Raw genomic sequence first — 20,265 nt, 5'->3', positions numbered from 1 at the left:
AATAAACGTTTTGTCATAGCCATGGTATACGGTCTCATATACCACCAAGTTTATAATGTGTTATATAGCTGTTTGTAAATGCATGAATAAGGGCACCTACAGTAAAGTGTTACTTAATACTCTAATCACACACACCATTGTTGAGTGATTGGTGCAATGTGATTTCTATTATCACTGTCACCTCACATTTAACTCGGGTAGGTTGCCACGTTCTGTACTGTACAGAGGAACTGAGGAACGGAGGATCTGTAGGACATATTCAGCCACTCTTGGAACTCAGTGAAAAATAATGCTTATGATATAAGCTTATGATAATAACCCAACTGATTTTGTCATTCAATGCCTCCTCCATCAGGCTCTCACAAACTGTGCCCCACTTTTTCTCTCATTAACCATAATTTCAAAGATGCACGTTGTTATTATACACGGAACAGACACATAAACGCAACATGTAAAGTGTTGGTCCCATGTTTCATGAGCTGAAATAAAAGATGCCAGAAGTGTTGAATACGCACAAAAACATTTATATCAAATTTGGTTTACATTCCTCTTAGTGATCCCAGGACCTCCACATCTGGCTTCTTCATCTGCGTGATCGTCTGAGACTATCCAAATCAAATCAAAGTTTATTTGTCATGTGCGCCGAATACAACAGATGTAGACCTTACAGTGAAATGTTTACTTACAGGCTCTAACCAACAGTGCAATTTCCAACTAAAATAAAATAAATAAAATAAAAGGTATTAGGTGAACAATAGGTAAGTAAAGAAATAAAAACAACAGTAAAAAGACAGTGAAAAATAACCGGTTAGTCAGGCTGATTGAGGTAGTATGTACATGTAGATATGGTTAAAGTGACTGTGCATATATGATAAAGAGAGAGTAGCAGTAGCGTGAAAGAGGGGTTGGCGGGTGGTGGGTGGTGGGACACATTGCAGATAGCCTTGTTAGTCGGGCTAATTGAGGTAGTATGTAAATGAATGTATAGTTAAAGTGAGTAGCAGCAGAGTAAAGAGTAGCAGCAGCGTAAAAGCAGCTGTCCATCCCCCTGGACAGCTGATGAAACTGTCTATTTCTGTCTGCAATAAAGCCCTTTTGTGGGGAAAAACTCATTCTGATCGGCTGGGCCTGACTCCCCAGTGGGTGGGCCTGGCTTCCAACTGAGTGGGTCATGTGACATCCATGATTTCCTTATATGAACTGTAACTCAATAAAAACGTTGAAATTATTGCATGTTGAGTTGATATTTTGGTTCAGTATATATCTAACACGAGAGAGTGAAGCAGACCACTGAGTGTCACTCTACTGGACTCTATCAACTGTTTTGTGATCAGCTCTTAACAAAGACACTAAACGACACCAAGGCCAGACGCCCCACTATGCCCGTGGTTGATCCCCTCTTTGTCATAAATGAATGTCTGTAATTAAGTATATTGATGAGGAAGGACTCTGATATCATCTAACTCATTAGTGTCTCTGCTTTGTGATCTGGCTAAATTCAGTTCCTCACAATTCAGCATTTGAATAAGGAGAGAAAGAGCCCCCTTTCATTCAGATCAGTGGTGCTTTTGTGCTTTCAAATCAGCTGGTATCCTTGGCTTAGCATTATGTTCCCTTAGTCTCTTTGATTTAGATGTGCAGGTGTTACTGCTTCGTAAAACTTTTGAGTTGTCTTCTGTGATCATGACTCCCAAGTATTGTTTCATCTCTCGTATGGTATGATTGTGAGCAGATTGGTATTCAAATTGTATTCAAATGGCCATTCACTCTCACAATAGTCTGCATTGCTTTCTGCCTGGATGGCAAGTGTTCCGTGAAGGAGATGTGAATACAGCAGTCAACAAACGGGGTAATCAGAGCGTTGCATTTCGCACAAAACACTGCTCTAATCTTCTAGCTGCTCAGAATCGCACAAAGGAATTAAAAAAAAAGCGTTGCTGTGGCCATGCGGAAAAGGGAAAGACAGGGCGTTGAACGCCCACTTAGAGTGGAGAAGGGCTCAGCCATCAACGTTGATTTGCTCAAAGGGAAGTTGATTGTCCTGACCTATACGTAAAGAAGTATTGTCCTGTTTTGAGAAATCATCTATTCGTCTTTTTTCTTATTAACCCTCATCAAAGAGGATTGATTTTGATATAGGCGTGATGCAGCAACAATCACGATCAAAACTTCAAATTATATAGATCAAACCATTCCCTGATATTATGGTAATTAATGGTCCTTTGTCAATACATTATTGAGATATTCCTCCCATTCCTTCTAATAACGATGCATGTAGACTCTTTGAGCCTCTCTCGGGAGTTCTTCTACTCTTATTGCTCCGAGAGCCCTCCAGCTGTGGCCTGGAGTCCACCTTTACCCTCTCTCCCTCTCTGCTCCGAGACACACACACTGTTGCCCTTAGAGAGACTGGCTCTGTGTTCTCAAAGTCACTTCACAGGATGGAGAATTCTGAAATTCTAACCTTGTCCTAGTCTGTACATGCTTTAGACAACTATCATTGTTATACAGCACATATATACGACATCGCCAAAAGTACCCCTTCGAATTAGTGGATTTAGCTACAGCAGCCACATCAAATAAAATGTGTGCCTGACAGGTGTATAAAATCGAACACACAGCCATGCAATCTCCACAGACAAACATTGACAGTAGAATGGCCCGTAGTGAAGGGCTCAGTGACTTTCAACGTGACAAAGTCATAGGAAGCCACCTTTCCAGCAAGTCAGTTAGTCAAATGTCTGCCGTACTCGAGCTGCCCCGGTCAACTGTAAGTGCTGTTATTGTGAAGAGAAAACGTCTAGGAGCAACAACGGCTCAGCCCGCAAAGTGATAGGCCAAAGAAGCTCACAGAATGGGACCGCCAAGTGCTGAAGCGCGCAGCGTGTAAAAATTGTCTGTCCTCGGTTGCAACACTTGCTACAGACTTCCAAACTGCCTCTGGAAGCAGCATCAGCACAATAACTGTTCGTCGGGAGATTCATGAAATGGCTTTTCATGGCCGCCGAGCAGCCACACACAAGTCTAAGATCACCATGCGCAATGCCAAGCGTTGGCTAGAGTGGTGTAAAGCTTGCCACTATTGGACTGTGGAGCAGTGGAAACGCGTTCTCTGGAATAATTAATCATTCTTCACCATTTGGCAGTCCGATGGACGAATCTGGGTTTGGCGGATGCCAAGAGAACGCTACCTGCCCGAATGCATTGTGCCAACTGTAAAGTTTGGTGGAGGAGGAATAATGGTCTGGGGCTGGTTTTCATGGTTCGGGCTAGGCCATGTAGTTCAAGTGAAAGGAAATTTTAACGCTACAGCATACCATGACATTCTAGACGATTCTGTGCTTCCAACTTTGTGGCAACAGTTTAAGGAAGGCCCTTCAATGTTTCAGCATGACAGTGCCCCCTTGCACAAAGCAAGGTCAATACAGAAATGGTTTGTGTAGAATTCTTTCCGAAGGCACTGTATACTGTATGTTTGGCATGTCAATGAACGAATGCAGAGAGGCACAAACAGATTGGACCACAAGGCTAGGACAGTTCTGATTGTCCCACGAGGCATTCAAAAGCCCTCTAGTGTCGGATTTATTTTATTGTTGTATCTTTCAACTAAAACCAGACATTCCAAAGTTAATGAACGAAGTGTCTGCTTTGAACCCAATAAATGTAAAAAAATATATATATATTCATGTGGTTCAAGTGAGTGGGATTATTGTGAGAGACAATGCTGTCGATGTTACATTACCCTAATCCACAGAATAGATGGTTTCAGAGACGTTGATGGAGGGTTTAGAGACAAACTAGATTAAAAGTATTACTGCATCATTTCAATTAGACAACACATTAAAAAAACATGTAGAACACGGAGGCAAATTGTTGAGAATTTGAACCTTCTGCAGCTATTCAGATATGAATAATTAAGATCATTTTCTGCGGCATCACTGAAATGGATTCTGAGGATAAACTGGGGCTACGTTTCACCGAGGCCAAAAGTTTTGCACTATGTAGGGAATAGGGTGCCATTTCGGACACAGCCTGGAACACACGTCATCAGTCTGAATTTCCCCCAAACACTGCCTCCTCCTGTTTTGCTGGTGAAAAATGGCATTGTCCCTGAGATGTCTATGGGTGATGGATGAGGGCCTCTGGCATGTCTTAGTGCCTCCTCCACTCGTTAATAGATCATTACTTCTTACCAATGACGTTCCCATCCCATCCTGTGTCGTCTGTGGAATAAGCTTCAAAGCTGAGGCTCATGCCGCACACAATCCGCCTGTGACATTTCCCTCTCTCACGCTAATGAACCAAAGGAAGATTGGGGAATGAATTGGAGGAGGACACAGACAGATAGAGACAGACAGACACAGACACATTTAAGCTGTACAGTGGTTCCTCCTTTAAAAGTTGCATCATACTGCAGCACACCTTGCGGGCTGCTGCAGCATTCTATGGCACGTTATTTAATTGTCAGCCATTTTTTACGTTAATACAGGTTAGTGCTAGTTTGACCACCAGAGGGCATCTTTGAGAAGCATTTGATAGTCTCCTATATTGGCATTACTAGAGCATTTAAAACCTTTTTTGTAATAACATAGTACATGGGATTGATTTTAAGAAATTTGGCTTAATTAATTTGATTAATATTATGGTGTTTCTATTCCGAGAAAAACGAAAAGCAAAACCCTCAGGGTTTCCATACGGATGGAATGGAAAATATTGCGCTGTACAACATGATGGTCGGGAGTAGGCTACAGCGCATTTTCAAACCCTCATTTTAGTGTAACCAATACTCATTTCGCCTATGGTAGGCCTACAGTAAATCTAAACATGTTTTTTTCAATGACGTCACTCTCCGCCAATAATTACATTTAGAGGATTGGAGGATTCTACATTAATATCTAAGGGGCGTTTTCCATTAGGATCTGTGAGAATATCTGAGAATATCTAAGGGACTTTTATATAATTCTAAATTAATTAATAATAATAATAACAACAATAATAATCACTTTGTTTCAAAAGTAACAATATTTTTGAGATTTCGTTTTCATTTAACCTAGAGTGAGTGAGAAAAGGGCATTTCTTGATCATGGGGTGAGACATTCTCACTCATTTGTAAATGAAGCCAGTTTGTTATTTAGAATGGTTTATTTCTGGAAAAACCTAACTTGATTATTTAGCAGACATCACTTGCTTATATTCAGTCAACACATATATCTTAAGAATATCATGAACATTTTCATTTCTCCATGCTTGTCTCAGAGCAGCACGAAACGGTGCTGAAATAGACGGGAAGGCTATATATAACGATATTTTGGAGATTATTTTGTCTTTAAAAAATGACAGTGAGCGATTGTAATATGGATAAAGGCCAAAATAATATTTATAAAGGCCAAAATATAGCCCTGCTAATAGCCATAATGACGCTGTACAATGTGACCATGTGTGTTTGAAAGATTATTTTCCAGTAAGCAACAATTTGTTTGCCTTCATTAGACAACTTTGTTCCAACATTTCTGTAATTCAGTTATATTTATTCCCATAGCAATTCGTTGTGGATCCATAACTAAATCAACATCTGCATTTTGAAAGAGTATTTTTATCATTATTTTATAATCGGAAGCATAAAGATGCTGGTGAAGAAAAACAGTACTGTACAGTATATGCTTTTACATTTGGATAATAAAGCATTTGAAGCGTTTTGAAGATATAAGCCACCTGCTTTTGTTTATTAAGCTACTGTGCAGTCTGACAAGTAAACGTAGCCTACAATACATACCGTGGTAAACATGGGAAAGTGAACCCCAGGAGACCAGGGTTCAATTCCCTGACAGGGAGGAAGGAGTAGGTTGTCCTTATAAATAAGAATTTGTTCTTAACTGATTCCATATGTGTTATTTCATAGTTTTGATGTCTTCACTATTATTCTACAATGTAGAAAATAGTAAAAATAAAGAAAAATCCTGGAATGAATGCGTGTGTTCAAACTTTAGACTGGTATTTTCTTAATTAATTTGATTAATAGTATGGTGTTTCTATTCCATTCCATGACTCGTTATGACGTTATAATTACTTACATTTTCTTCCACCGTAATGTCAGCCATCTTTGCTGAAGAAAGTCACCTGCGACGGGTGGCTCGCGTCAAATCGTCATTGGAACCACTCGATATGATTGGTCATATAAAAACCTTGGGACCCAAATGCATAATGAGTGCTCTAACTCCCCCCTTACCGTGGTCTGGAGCAATGAAGCCGTGACGCTGGGTACCTCTAAGTCCCGCGGTGTAAGCGACTTTTAAAGGAGTAACCACTGTAGATTAGAATTTCAACCCATTGGTGCCGCATCTGAAGTGAACTGGCACTGAAATGAGATGAAACTGATTGTCTACCTACAGTAATGGCACAGGGGCCCACTGAAGTTGGAGTGAGGGCATTTGATAAACATGGAGCAGTATGCAGGCTTTAAATTGTTGGAATACAGGGTCATCCTATTTCTTGAATAAGCAATTGGGAAGATTGCCGACACCTGAGATTTCAGGTTGCATTTTCTTAGGGACGTCGTTTCCCTCTCTACTCTGTTTTGGGACCCAATTGATTTAGAGCAGATGAAACCCATTTACCATAATCCGGTGAAGCATGTGTTCAATTTACAGCAGTCTGGTGTTCCCCTCTTCTGTGAATCCAATGATATCTTCCTGGTCTTTTGAATCATGTTGATTTCCTGGCCTGATTTCTTTTCCCTGAGCATGGAGGATGAAAATGGGAAATGACATTGGGATATGTGCCCTCAGCCCTCGAGACGATTCTCTTTCCTCTGAAGTCTGCTCCCGTTCCCTCCGTTCTCCATAACATTTCTTGTGGAGTGCTATTTTTGCCGCCGACCATCCAATCCATTTTGATCAAAGGTACTGTACCATGATAGAGAAGTTGTATGACTCAGAAAATCAATGCTTAGAAACAGCCATGTTGTAGTTCCCTTTGGTTTGAGGAAGGACATAGCCCACACAGAGACTGGTGGCGGTATGAAAGATTGGTGTTTTTAAAGATACTTAGTTGTGATGCACACGTTAGCTCTTTTTGGAGAAAAAACCCATTAACAATTATAACACTCCAATAGGACATGAGGGCTTGTGTCTAGACTCAAGAAAATGGATTACTCACTAATGGGACGCTGTGCTGGAGCCTCAATCACTAATTTGTTCCCGGGCCTCAAGAGCATGAGGTGAGGAGTTTACTGAACTACGGTGAGCTCCAAAAGTATTGGGACAGTGACAATTTTGTTGTTATTTTAGCTCTGCACTCCAGCACTTTGGATTTGAAATAATCCAATGACTATGAGACTACAGTGCAGACTGTCAGCTTTAATTTGAGGGTATTTTCCTCCATATCAGGTAAATAATTTAGAAGTCACAGCTCTTTTTGTATATAGGGGACCAAAAGTATTGGAAGAAATTCACTTATATGTGTGTTAAAGTAGTAAAAAGTGAAGTATTTGGTCTCACATTCATAGCATCCAATTACTACATCAAGCTTGTGACTCTACACATTTGTTGCGATGCATTTGCTGTTTGTTTTGGTCGTGTTTCAGTGCCCAGTAGAGATTCATGATAAATAATGTATTGTGTCATTTAGGAGTCACTTTTATTGTAAATAAGAATGGAATATGTTTCTAAACAATTCTACATTAATGTGGAGGCTACCATGATTACGGATAATCCTGAATTAATCGTGAATAATGATGAGTGAGAAAGTTACAGAGGCATAAATATCATACCCCCCCACAAAAATTCTAACCTCTCCTGTTATTGTAATGGTGAGAGGTTAGCATGTCTTGGAGGTATAATATGTATAAAAAGTATGTGGACACCTGCTTGTCGAACTTCTCATTCCAAAATCATCGCCATTAATATGGAGTTGGTCCCGCCTTTGCTGCGATAACAGCCTCCACTCTTCTGGGAAGGCTTTCCACTAGATGTTGGAACGTGTCTGCGTGAACTTCCATTTAGCCACAAGAGCATTTGTGAGGTCGGGCACTGATGTTGGGCGATTAGGTCTGGCTAGCAGTCGGCCTTCCAATTCAAAGGTGTTCGATGGAGTTGAGGTCAGGGCTCTGTGTAGGCCAGTCAAGTTCTTCCACACCGATCTCGACAAACTATTTCTGTACAGACCTCTTTTTGTGCACGTCGGCATTGTCATGCTGAAACCGGAAAGGGCCTTCCCCAAACTGTTGCCACAAAATTGGAAGAACAGAATCATCTAGAATGTCATTGCATGCTGTAGCGTTAAGATTTCCCTTCACTGGAACTAATGGGCATAGCCCGAACCATGAAAAACAGCCCCAGACCATTACTCCTCCTCCACCCAACTTTACAGTTGGCACTATCCATTCAGGTAGGTAGCGTTCTCCTGGCATCTGTGAAACCCAGATCTGTTTGTCGGACTGCCAGATGGTGAAGCATGATTCATCACTCCAGAGAACATGTTTCCACTGCTCCAGTGTCCATTGGTGGCAAGCTTTTCACCACTCCAGCTGACGCGCATGGTCATCTTAGGCTTGTGAGCAGCTGCTAGCTGCTCGGCCATGGAAACCCATTTGGTAATGCTCCCGACGAACAGTTCTTGTGCTGACGTTGCTACGCTCTTCAGCACTTGGCGGCCGCGTGCTATGAGCATGTGTGGCTTACCACTTCGCGGTTGAGCTGTTGTTGCTCCTAGACGTTTCCACTTCACAACAACAGCACTTACAGTTAACCGGGGAAGCCCTAGCTGGGCAGAAATTTGACAAACTGACTTGTTGGAAAGGTGGCATACTATGATGGTGCCACGTTGAACGTCACTAAGCTCTTCAGTAAGGCCATTCTACTGCCAACGTTTGTCTATGGAGATTGCATGGCTGTGTGCTTGAGTTTATACACCTGTCAGTAATGGGTGTGGCTGAAATAGCAGAACCCCCTAATTTGAAGGGGTGTCCACATACGTTTGTATATATAGTGTATTTGTGCGTCTTTCTCACTCATCATTATTCACAATTCATTCACGACTATCCGTAATCATGGTAGAATCCACATTAAATATTTAGAAACATATTCAACTGATTTTTTTACAATAAAATTGACTCCAAAATGACACAATACATTATTTAATATTAATTTCTATTGGGCACAAAATAATCAGAAACACAATCCAAACAAACAGCAAGTGCATCCAACAAGTTTGTCGAGTCACAAGCTTGATGTAGTCATCGTGTGCTTGGAATATGGGGCCAAATGCTAAACTTCAGACTACTTTAATACAAATAAGTGAATTTGTTCCTAGTCTTTGGTCCCTTAAAATGTGGGGACTATGTACTTAAGTGTTGTAATTTCTAAACGGTTCACCCGATATCAAATCCTAAGTGCTGGAATACAGAGCCAAAACAACAAAAAAATTCTCAATACTTGTGTGGACGTGTTGAACTATTCTTGAATAGTAAACAAACTGGAGACATTTTGTTAGTCCTCGCAAGGTCAAATGCTATTTCTAGGGGGATTAGAGTTAAGGTTAGAATTATTGTTCAGGTTAGAATTACTTTAGGGTTAGGGTTAGGAGCTAGGGTTAGGGTTAAGGTTAAGGTTAGGCTAAGGGTAAGATTACAGGTTAGGGTTAGGGAAAATAGGATTTTGAATGGGACTGAATTGTGTGTCCCCTCAAGGATAGCTGTACAAGACTGTGTGTGTGTGTGCGTGTGCGTGTGTCTGTGTGTGTGTGTGTGTAAAAGCTTGTCTGTAGGGGGATCAGGGGGCATATAGACAGTGAGCAAAGGTCCTATTGATGGAGACCCACCAACAAACCAGAGCTTTTAATTCAGTGTAACAGGAATTAACACTCAATTGGCCTTGAGTAATAGCCAGCCAGACAATGAGCAATCCCTTTTGTCTTGTGTCAGCAAGTCATTCAATGAATCCTCCTTCTCACCCCACCTTGGCCCCATTCTCTCTTTTTATTAAAAACTATTTCGCTCGCTATTTTCCCCAACCTTGTATCGATCCCAGACGGTTTTAGAGGCACTTTTAATTTCATTTTCATTTGACACCGTTTGAGTAGCTTTAAAACAATCAAGGAAATCCAGTTGGCAGATCCATTATGTTGGCTGATCTGGAGGTAAGGGGCCTGGGCTGGGCTGCCGGGTGTTTGCCCTGGGATGTGTTGTCACCAGGGGAGCAGGGGAAAGGAACAGGGGGGATTTTCTTTGAAAGACACGGGGAGTGAAGCAGATCAATCCCATCATGCTTTAGGGCTGTGAATAGTGCTGTGCTTTCTTTGATTACTTCCTCATTAGCAGTATTTGTTTTAAAGCCAAAGCGATGCTCTTATACTCTGTGGATTCACCCAGTCCAAGCCAAGAGTTCCATCCCAAATGGCACCCAATAGGGCTCTGTTCAAAAGTAGTGCACTATGTAGGGAATAGGGTGCCATTTTGGTATACAGCCCCTAGTCTCTGGAGGTCTTACTTAAGCTGCTGCGGATAACGTAACATAAGCCCTCTGCAGTGGGCGAGTGTTAGTGTGAGACTGTCTTCTCTCCTTTGTCGCGGACTCGTGGTGCAGTGAACGAATGGGCTTGAGATCACTCTGAGTCCTGTGTGTCTCCTTTTTAAATCCCTCAACTGGGAATAATTTGCCCTAGCTCTGTAGGACCTCTAAAATGAAGAGCAGTCAGTGCTTAAGGTTGCCAAGTCTGGCGAGGGAGTGTGTGAGCTAAATAGTGGAGAAGATTCGGAAAAAGGTTATACTAATCATGAGGAGAGAGAGAAGTTTTTATAGGGGATTGAGACTCAGATCCCTTTATAGTTGCTGTAACGCAATGCGTTATCTGTGTCAGCTGTCCACTGTAGAACTGCCAAAGCCTTGAGTCACTGTTACATACAGTGGTTGTCTATCAAAACTGAGGGATTGCAAAGGGAAGTCATGAAGCAATTGACTCAGTGACTGTCTTTACAATAACTGTTTCTTCTTAATCATTATTCTTAATAATTTCCTTACGTTGACTTAAGGCAACGCATTCAAAGCTGTAATGTGAGCATTAGTATTCACTGAAGACTAGAATTCAATTTTCATAATATTATATTTGCTTCTTCTCATGACAATATGCAGTATGTGCTTTATAGTTAGATTGATGGGCTGCTTACTTTACCGTACTAATCCTCTATCCCTTTCTCTCTACCTCTCTTTCTCTACCTCCTACCCCCAGCCTGTGAGCTGATGACCCAGGGCATCCTGGCTCTGGTGACCTCTACGGGCTGTGCATCGGCCAGCGCCCTCCAATCCCTGACGGACGCCATGCACATCCCGCACCTGTACGTCCAGCGGAGCGGCGAGGGCTCGCCACGCACCGCCTGCCAGCTCAACCCCAGTCCTGACGGCCAGCGCTACACCTTAGCGGCGCGCCCGCCCGTCCGCCTCAACGAAGTCATGCTCACGCTGGTCGGCGAGCTGCGCTGGCAGAAGTTCATTGTCTTTTATGACAATGAGTATGGTAAGTGTGGAGTATGTGCTGGCGCCCGCTCTACCTAGCTAGTGAACATGCTTCAGAGGCGGCGCTTAAAAAGGATTCTGGAGCATGGTGGAAGGAGGTTGGTGACGAGGGGTATGGGGGCCGAGGGGTGAAGGTTTGGGGTGTTTCCGGCGACACAGGTGCCCCAATCAATGGAGCCCCTCAGGGCTGAGTGATCAGACGGAGTAAATGGAGCTCACTCACGGTCACATGGGGATCTCGCTGTGAGAAGAGGGAGAGAGGCTGTCTTGCTCGTCAACGAACCACCTGTTCCTGAGACTTATTGAATGGTGTTAATCAGGATCAAAAGAGTCAAATAGTAGCGCAACCCAACTTGAGAACTCACACTCACACTTTACTCCCCCCCCCCCCTTACTAGCTCTGAATTTGCTGATTGCTACTTTATTGAGGAACATGTACTTACTATGACTGTGGTATGTGGTTGTCCCACCTGGCTATCTTAAGATGAATGCACGGACTGTAAGTCGCTCTGAATAAGAACGTCTGCTAAGTTACACATGTAAATGTATGATGGGATGTACTGTACAGCAGCTCCATGATCGGATCCACGGTTTTACAGCGTGTTCCTTGCAGCTCAATGCTTTTAGATGAGAATACTATTTCCTGTTTTATATTGTTCCGTTATAGGTCTATGTGTCTACGTTTGTGAAGGTAGAGAGAGGCTACAGAAAAGGTCAGAAGTTCAACCTGTCTATGTTTGGTTTGCTTCAGTGATGCCCTTGAACCAGGGTCTTTATTAGTGTTACCGAGGTTATTTCATTATTGTCGGATGACTGCTCACTGGCATGTTCACACAGGCAGCCCAGTTCTGATATTTCTTTCTACTAACTGGTCTTTTGACCAATCACACCAGATCTTTTCCAGAGCTGATCTGGTTGGTAAAAAGACCAACTAGTGAAAAATACATCAGAATTCGGCTGCCTGTCTAAACACAGCCTATGAGGGACTTTCAGTTCTTCACCATGGGATTTGGATTCTCAGAACAGTGTAGCAGATTGCAGTGCATGTGTGAGTGGCATAGGCCATGGTAGGGGTAATATATTAACGTTTCCGGCTGCTATTCTGTTATTGATCAAAATCATGAGCAAGCTGATACGGCACTCTATCCATATGAAGAAGAGATTAGAAACGGCTGTTATATCGTCATGTTTTGCGCTTCTTCATTTGTTCTATTAGTAAATGTGGCATTTTAATATGAATGGTTTTAATTGCATTCATAAACCTGTTTGTTTCACTGTATTAGCGTGTGTTGCGTCCCATAATTGGACTTTTAAGAAAGCAAGTGATGTCAATTTACTTCTAAGGCAATTAAGATAGCTAGTGAATATAAAGTGTTAGTCTGTAGAGGATTGGTTCGATGTGAATCCTTCAATATTTTCCCCACGGCATCTTCATATGACTTCAATTCCTACGGAGTTCTGTACACAGATTGTTGCATCCTCCCCGCGTAGTTTTAGCCAATGAATCAAATCAAATCGAATTGTATTTGTCAGTGAAACGCTTATGGGTCCTTTTCCAACAATGCAGAGTTAAAATGTAAATAGTGACACAAGAAATGAGTAGACAGTGAATAACGGATAACAATAATGAGTCAAAATAACATGGCTATATACAGGGAGTGCCAATACCGAGTCGATGTGCAGGAGTACGAGGTTTGGTGGACCAAAAGTATTTTAGGGGACCAAAAGTATTTGGACAAATTCACTTATGTGTATTAAAGTAGTCAAACGTTTAGTATTTGGTCCCATATTCCCAGCAGACAACGAATACATCAAGCTTGTAACTACAAACTTGTTGGATGCATTTGCAGTTAGTTTTGGTTTTGTGTCAGATTATTTTGTGCCCAATAGAAATGAATGGTAAATAATGTATTGTCATTTTGAGTCACATTTATTGTAAATAAGAATGAAATATGTTTCTAAACACTTCTACATTAATGTGGATGGTACCATGATTACGGATAATCCTGAATGAATCTTACAGAGGCATGCAAATCATTACCCCCCAACAATGCTAACCTCCTCTGTTAATGTAATCGTGAGAGGTCAGCATGTCTCAAATTAAAGCTGACAGTCTGCACTTTAACCTCATAGTCATTGTTTAATTAAAAAGAATGTGTCATGTCCCAATACTTTTGGAGCTCACTGTAGGTAGGGGTAAAGTGACTAGGCAACAGGATGGATAATAGATAGTAGCAGCAACAGCATATGTGGTGAGTGTGAAAGTCTGTGTGGCGCCAGTTTGCATGTGTGCGCATGTTATGTGTGTGTGGACATATGTAGTGCGTGGGTGTGTATGTGTGTGTTGGGGTGTCAGTGTAAGTACGCGACTGTATGGGTAGAGTCCAGTGTGTGTGCATAGAGTCAGTGCAAGAGAGTTAGTGCAAAAAAAGGTAAATGCAGGTAGTCCAGGTATTAGCTATTTAGCAGGCTAGTTTAGCAGTCTTATGGCTTGGGGATTGAAGCTGTTCAGGGTCCTGTTGTTTCCAGACTTGATGCACTGGTACCACTTGCCGTGCGGTAGCAGAGAGAACAGCCTAAGGCTTGGGTGGCTGGAGCCTTTCGAACAAAAAATTGTGTCTTCCTCTGACACCGCCTGACCTCAAACCTGTATACAGCTCTATTATGTTCGATTATGATATTTTTTCTCGTATTTCAAAGAGTTGTAGAGGCCGTAGAGGATGCATAATGTCTTCCTGTTCTCAAGGTAAACAAACATGCACGTGGACGTTACAAAAGAGGGGTGCGCAGCACTACACTTTACAATCGAAGGTCATAACAGAGCACCAAGAATGGTTGTCAGTGAACCATCTGACTCACCAAATGAGTTGGATTATAAACAGGCATATACAAGCCAGCTTTTTCCTCCCCACAACTCCATCCCCCCCAAACCCAACCTCAGCAATATCCCTCCCTTTGATGAGCAAAGGCATTAAAAAGTGAGGGGAGGAGAAAAAGGCACATTTATTCAAATTAAGGCCTTTGTTTAAGTTTATTAGGAGCAGATGGGGTCTGGGTTTGGGTGTCCAGGCCTGGCTCCAGCCTTGCCCAGGCCTGACAGCTGAATGATGATGATTAAGGAGAGACTTTGGATTGCATTGCTGCTTCCATCCCATCTCCCCCTTCTCCACCCTGCCTCCCTTGCCTGCCCCTGTCCTCTCTTAACCTCCATGCTCATTCTCCCTTTCATTTTTTAATTCTGTCTGTCTTGCATCCTCTCTCTTCTAATTCACTTTCTGTCTGTGTCTCTCTCTCTCTTCTCTCTCTCTGTTTATTTTGCTGTCGCACTCTCTCGCTTTCTCTCTCTCATTCTTTTTCTCTGTTACTTCCTCATGGAAATCCTGCTTCGCTCCATAAAGCACAGACAATTCCCTCTTCTTGCTTGCTGACAAAAGGACAAAAGGGCAAATCCCTCTACCTGTTATAGAAATGTGTGCAGTGATGCTGCTTGAAATGCAGAAATAGCATTTTTTTTTTTTTCATGGTACTTCAGTCCCATGAACAGTGTGGAGTAGACAGTTTTTGGCTGGCATATGGTTAGAAAAAACTGCTGAAACAATGTTTACTGCTCTGCTTTCTCCATGTATCTGGCTAACACCTAACTCGAAGTCCTCCTGACTCCTACCCGCTTCGCGTCAGCCAAACTAGTTGCCATCATTGCTGATTGTGAAAGCAGTCATTTTGGTTATACCATGCACGACACTTTCTACATAGCACTGCTTTGAACATGGGGTCAGTCTTGTAAAAAATAACCGAGTGAGTAATGAATGAATAAATACATTCATTAATTAAAGGTGCACTATGCAGAAATCGCTCCGCCATTTCCTGGTTACTAAAATTCTAGTAAAGTACAGATAATCATTGCACCATCTTAACCACTGTGAAATATTTTTTCCATAACCCAAAATATTGTATTTTCAGGTGTATGAAGCTGGTGTACAAAACCGAAAGTAAAAGATGCAAAAACAAAACTTAAGAATGCGAAGCCAAGACATAGCGCACATAGAACAGATCTACCGCTTATTGGACTTGCTTTGCCATTAGAATGACAGATCTATAACTCACATTTGTATGTGAATTTGGTCGGGTCTCCCAAAAAGTTACATATTGCAGCTTTAATAATCGAGCCCCACTCTGCCATTGGCTGGGCTATGTCATTATCCTGTGGGAGGCGTTGGGACTCAGGATTTAGACAGCGGGTCTCTATAGAATGAAGAAATGTGGAGTGAAGGGCGAAAACACACCACCGCTACAGTTCATTGAATTGATTTACCCGTTGCATTGATCTGCTCCGTCCTTCACACAGTGCTTTGGCTCACGCTGCGGCTCCGTCGAATGTTCCACCGAGCATGACACAGCAGCTAGTGCCACGTCAAATATGGACTCCCAATCACACACAGGCGGGCTGGGTTAAGGCTGGCTGCAACCAGGGACTGAATTGTCACCCTGTCCCTTATATAGTGCACTACTTTCGACCAGGTTCCAAATTTCCTGTTTTCATCAGCACCAATAAGAGGCACCTGTTAGCCAGCCAGAACAAAAGCCTCCTGACGTTGTGAAAACAGAAAAAAAAAGAAGGGAGAGTGAGGCGAAAAGCAATGAGGGCTGGATGATGTGTGTTGACTCACAGGGTTGTGACCTTACAATGCTGTACATGGGTCTCTGCCTTCGTTTCCGCCTGATGGTTTACAATGCTGTCTGGAGCTGACATGCTGTAGTATATCTATGCACTGAGTGTACAAAACATTAAGGACAACTGCTCTTTCCAAGACATAGACTGACCAGGTGAATCCAGGTGAAAGTGATGACGCCTTATTGATGTCACTTGTTAAATCCACTTCAATCAATTTCGATGAATGGGAGGAGACTGGTTAAACAAGGATTTTTTACGCCTTGAGACAATTGAGACATGGATTGTGTGTGTGTGCCATTCATAAGGTGAATGGGCAAGACAAAAAAATGTAAGTGCTTTTGAACGGGGTATGGTTGAAGGTGCCAGGCGCATTGGTTTGTGTCAAGAAATACACTACTGCTGGGCTTTTCACGCTCAACAGTTTCCCGTGAGTATCAAGAATGGTCCACCACCTAAAGGAAATCCAGCCAACTTGACACAACTGTGGGAAGGAAGCAATGGGGTCAATATGGGCCGGCATCCCTGTAGATGCTTTCACCACCTTGCAGGGTCCATTACCAACAAATTGAAGCTGGTCTGAGTGCAAAAGGTACTACAGTAAGTGCCAGGCGCACTGGTTTGAAAGTGTCAAGAACTTCAACGGTGCTGGGTTTTTCACACCCACCTGGAAACACTCAACAGTTTCCAGTTTCCTCAAGAATGGTCCACAGGACATCCAGACAACTTGACACAACTGTGGGAAGCATTGGAGTCAACATGGGCCACCATCCCTCTGGACCACTTTCGACAACTTGTAGAGTCCAGCCCCTGATGAATTGAGGCTGTTCTGAGGGCAAAAGGGTGTGCAACTCAACGTGTTCCTAATGTTTTGTACCCTCAGTGTATTTTTATGTTGGTGATAGGTCATTTATAGGGGTCAGGGTAAACTGGTTGAGTGGATACACAGGTTCAGGGTTCGCCACATAAGATTTTCATCATCTCTATCAGAGTTCAATGCCGAGCATTGAAGTCCAGCATCAGTTCAACACCCCATGTGCCTGACCCTTAAATTATTCATTTACTTCTAGGCTTCATCATTTTGCTTATGCATGTACAGGTAGCTGCCCAAATAACGGAAATATGAGTAAGTGAGGGATGCATAGTATATTGAACTATTTTGGCTACCATGGCTATGCCCCCATAGGATGACAATGCCCTCATCCACAGGGCATGAGTGGTCACTGAATGGTTTAATGAGCATGAGAACGATGTTATAGACAAAAGTTTTAAGTGCCTCTAAACGGGGCATGGCGGCCATATGTCATGGCCGCCTCAGTCACCAGATCTAATTGAACACTTATGGGAGGTTCTGGAGTGGCACCTGAGACAGCGTTTTCTACCACCATCTACAAAACACCTAATTATGGAATGGCTCACGGGAAAATGTATCTTTCCCATAGAGTTCCAGACATTTGTAGAATCTATTCCAAGGTGCATTGAAGCTGTTCTGGTAGCTCGTGGTGGCCCAATGCCCTATTAAGTTGGTGTTTCCTTTATTTTGGCAGTTACCTGTATTTTCCCAGTCTAGACGTTTGGTCCGCAGCAATTTCATTATATTTAGTGGTGTACCTTTATGAATCACAGGCCGTAAAGTCAGGGGGGGGGTTATTACTGTAGCAGTTCTTAATACCCACTGTCCTGATAGTAATGCCTCAGTATAAATAAACAAATATCAGCCTGCGGAGGGGATTTCATTTATGGACGAGGAGGAGAGGAGATGTCTGGATTGAAATCAGCTGAGTCACTCCTAGAACTCCTATTACCTTTACCGCTCCCTTACCCCTCGCTGTGCCGTTCAAAATGAGTGATGATATTATCGAGACACCCTGCAGAATGCAGGAACGACATGAACCCAGACAGATTTATTTATACAAACAGTTCCCCCAGGAGTGCATGGCTAGGCTCTCTGAGTGGAGGAAACGGAGGACAAATCCACTCCCAAGCCAGTCACCCTTACCATCTGCCCAAGTCATGTAATAAAGTGTTATCAGTTAATTAGTCTCCATCTAGCAGATCCTATCTGCTACAGCCAAACAAGTGAACTCCGCGATTGCTCATTTAACGGCAGCTATTGCCTAAGCCTGGCGAGAATGCTAAGTAAGGATGTACCCCGAACCCTTACTAGAAAGAGATAGATATTTACAGAGCATTAGTGCTTAAATAAACGCCGACTGAGGCCTTAATCTTAAGCTCGTCTGCGTTCTTGTTTATCTTAGCTTGTAGCGTTACTAGCCTGTGAATACTGACAACACCACCTACGTGGTGATCCGAAGCCCAAAAACGTGAAGTTGATTGATCCCCGTCGAGGGAGGAGTACATTTTTTGTATATTCCAGTAAAACGTTTTTATGATGACTTTACCATCTGTTGGCACCTTCAATTAATTCAAATTTGCCAAACTGCTAAACTTGGAACCAATCAGAACTCTCGTACATACTCCTTGTGATGAAGGCAGCCAATGGCCTGCTTCTATCTAGCCAATGTATTTAAAGCTAGCTAATGTTAGTTTGACTAGCCTAGCCAGCTACTGTAAAAGTCCATGTGTGTTTCATTAGCTATCTCTCTCCAATTTTTTTGTTGTTGTTTTGACATGATTATATGTCTCATTTAAAGTAAATAGCTGCAGGCCTTGAGAAACATTCAATCATATACTTTGCATAGAAACCCAAATAAAAGCATGTAGATAGCAGTGTAGGCTGTTGAGGGGAGGATGGCTCATAACAGTGGCTGGAATGGAGTAGAATTGGTGGAATAGAGTGCAAAAAAAAGATGTTGTTGATACCATTCCATTCGCTCCATTCCAGCCAATCAATGTACACAATATATACAAAAGTATGTGGACACGCCTTCAAATGAGTGGATTCGGCTATTTCAGCCACACTCATTGCTGACAGGTGTATAAAAGCGAGCACACAGCCATGCAATCTCCATAGACAAACATTGACATTAGAATGGCCTTACTGAAGAGCTCGGTGACTCCGTCATACGATGCCACTTTTCCTACAAGTCGGTTCATCAAATGTCTGCCCTGCTAGAGCTGCCCCGGTCAACTGTAAGTGCTGTTATAGTGAAGTGGAAACATCTAGGAGCAACAACGGCTCAACCGTGAAGTGGTAGGCCACATAAACTCACAGAACGGGACCGCCGAGTGCTGAAGCGCATAGCGTGTAAAAATCGTCTGTCCTCGGTTGCAACACTCACTACCGAGTTCCATTCTGCCTCTGGAAGCAACGTCAGCACAAGAACTGTTCATCGGGAGCACCATGAAATGGGTTTCCATGGCCGAGCAGCCGCATACAAGCCTTTGATCACCATGCGCAATGCCAAGCGTCGGCTGGAGTGGTGTAAAGCTCGCCACCATTGGACTCTGGAGCAGTGGAAACGCATTCTCTGGAGTGATGAATCATGCTTCACCATCTGGCAGTCTGACGGACTAATCTGAATTTGGTGGAACGCTACCTGCCCAAATGCATAGTGCCAACTGTAAAGTTTGGTGGAGGAGGAATAATGGTCTGGGGCTTTTTTTCATGTTTCAACCTTATTTCTTAATGCTACTGCATACAATGATATTCTAGATGATTCTGTGCTTCCAACTTTGTGGCAACAGTTTGGGGAGGGCCCTTTCCTGTTTCAGCATGACAAGGCCCCCGTGAACAAGGCGAGGCCCATACAGAAACGGTTTGTCGAGATGGGATGTGGAAAAACTTGACAGGCCTGCACAGTGCCCTGACTGCAACCCCATCAAACACCTTTGGGATGAATAGGAACGCCGACAGCGAGCCAGGCCTAAACGCCCAACATCAGTGAACGACCTCACTAATCCTAGTGGCTGAATGCAAGCAAGTCCCCGCAGTAATGTTCCAACATCTAGTGGAAAGCCTTCCCAGAAGAGTGGAGGCTGTTATAGCAGCAAAGGGGTTGATCAACTCCATATTAATGGCGATGATTTTGGAATGAGATGAGCATTTTAGTCATGTAGTGTATATCAAGTGCCGTGGAAGGCACAATCCTACAATGTTGCAGTACAGAGACGAGAACTTGACCATCT

At 42.8% G+C, this 20,265-nt stretch overlaps 1 protein-coding gene across 2 annotated transcripts in view; it reads left to right on the top strand.

Annotated features, from left to right (window-relative positions):
• Positions 1-20,265, top strand: part of LOC139580939 (glutamate receptor ionotropic, delta-1-like) — a 437,178-nt gene that overhangs the window by 208,601 nt on the left and 208,312 nt on the right. For both annotated transcript variants that reach the window (XM_071410111.1, XM_071410112.1), the window contains exon 3: positions 11,224-11,508. In XM_071410111.1, coding sequence (XP_071266212.1) covers positions 11,224-11,508 — 285 coding nt within the window. The remainder of the gene's footprint in view (positions 1-11,223; positions 11,509-20,265) is intronic.

The sequence above is a fragment of the Salvelinus alpinus genome, chromosome 7 (genome assembly GCF_045679555.1).
Source record: "Salvelinus alpinus chromosome 7, SLU_Salpinus.1, whole genome shotgun sequence".
NCBI lineage: Eukaryota > Metazoa > Chordata > Actinopteri > Salmoniformes > Salmonidae > Salvelinus > Salvelinus alpinus.
Note: the sequence above shows the minus strand (reverse complement) of the source record. Positions and strands in the feature narration are given on the sequence as shown.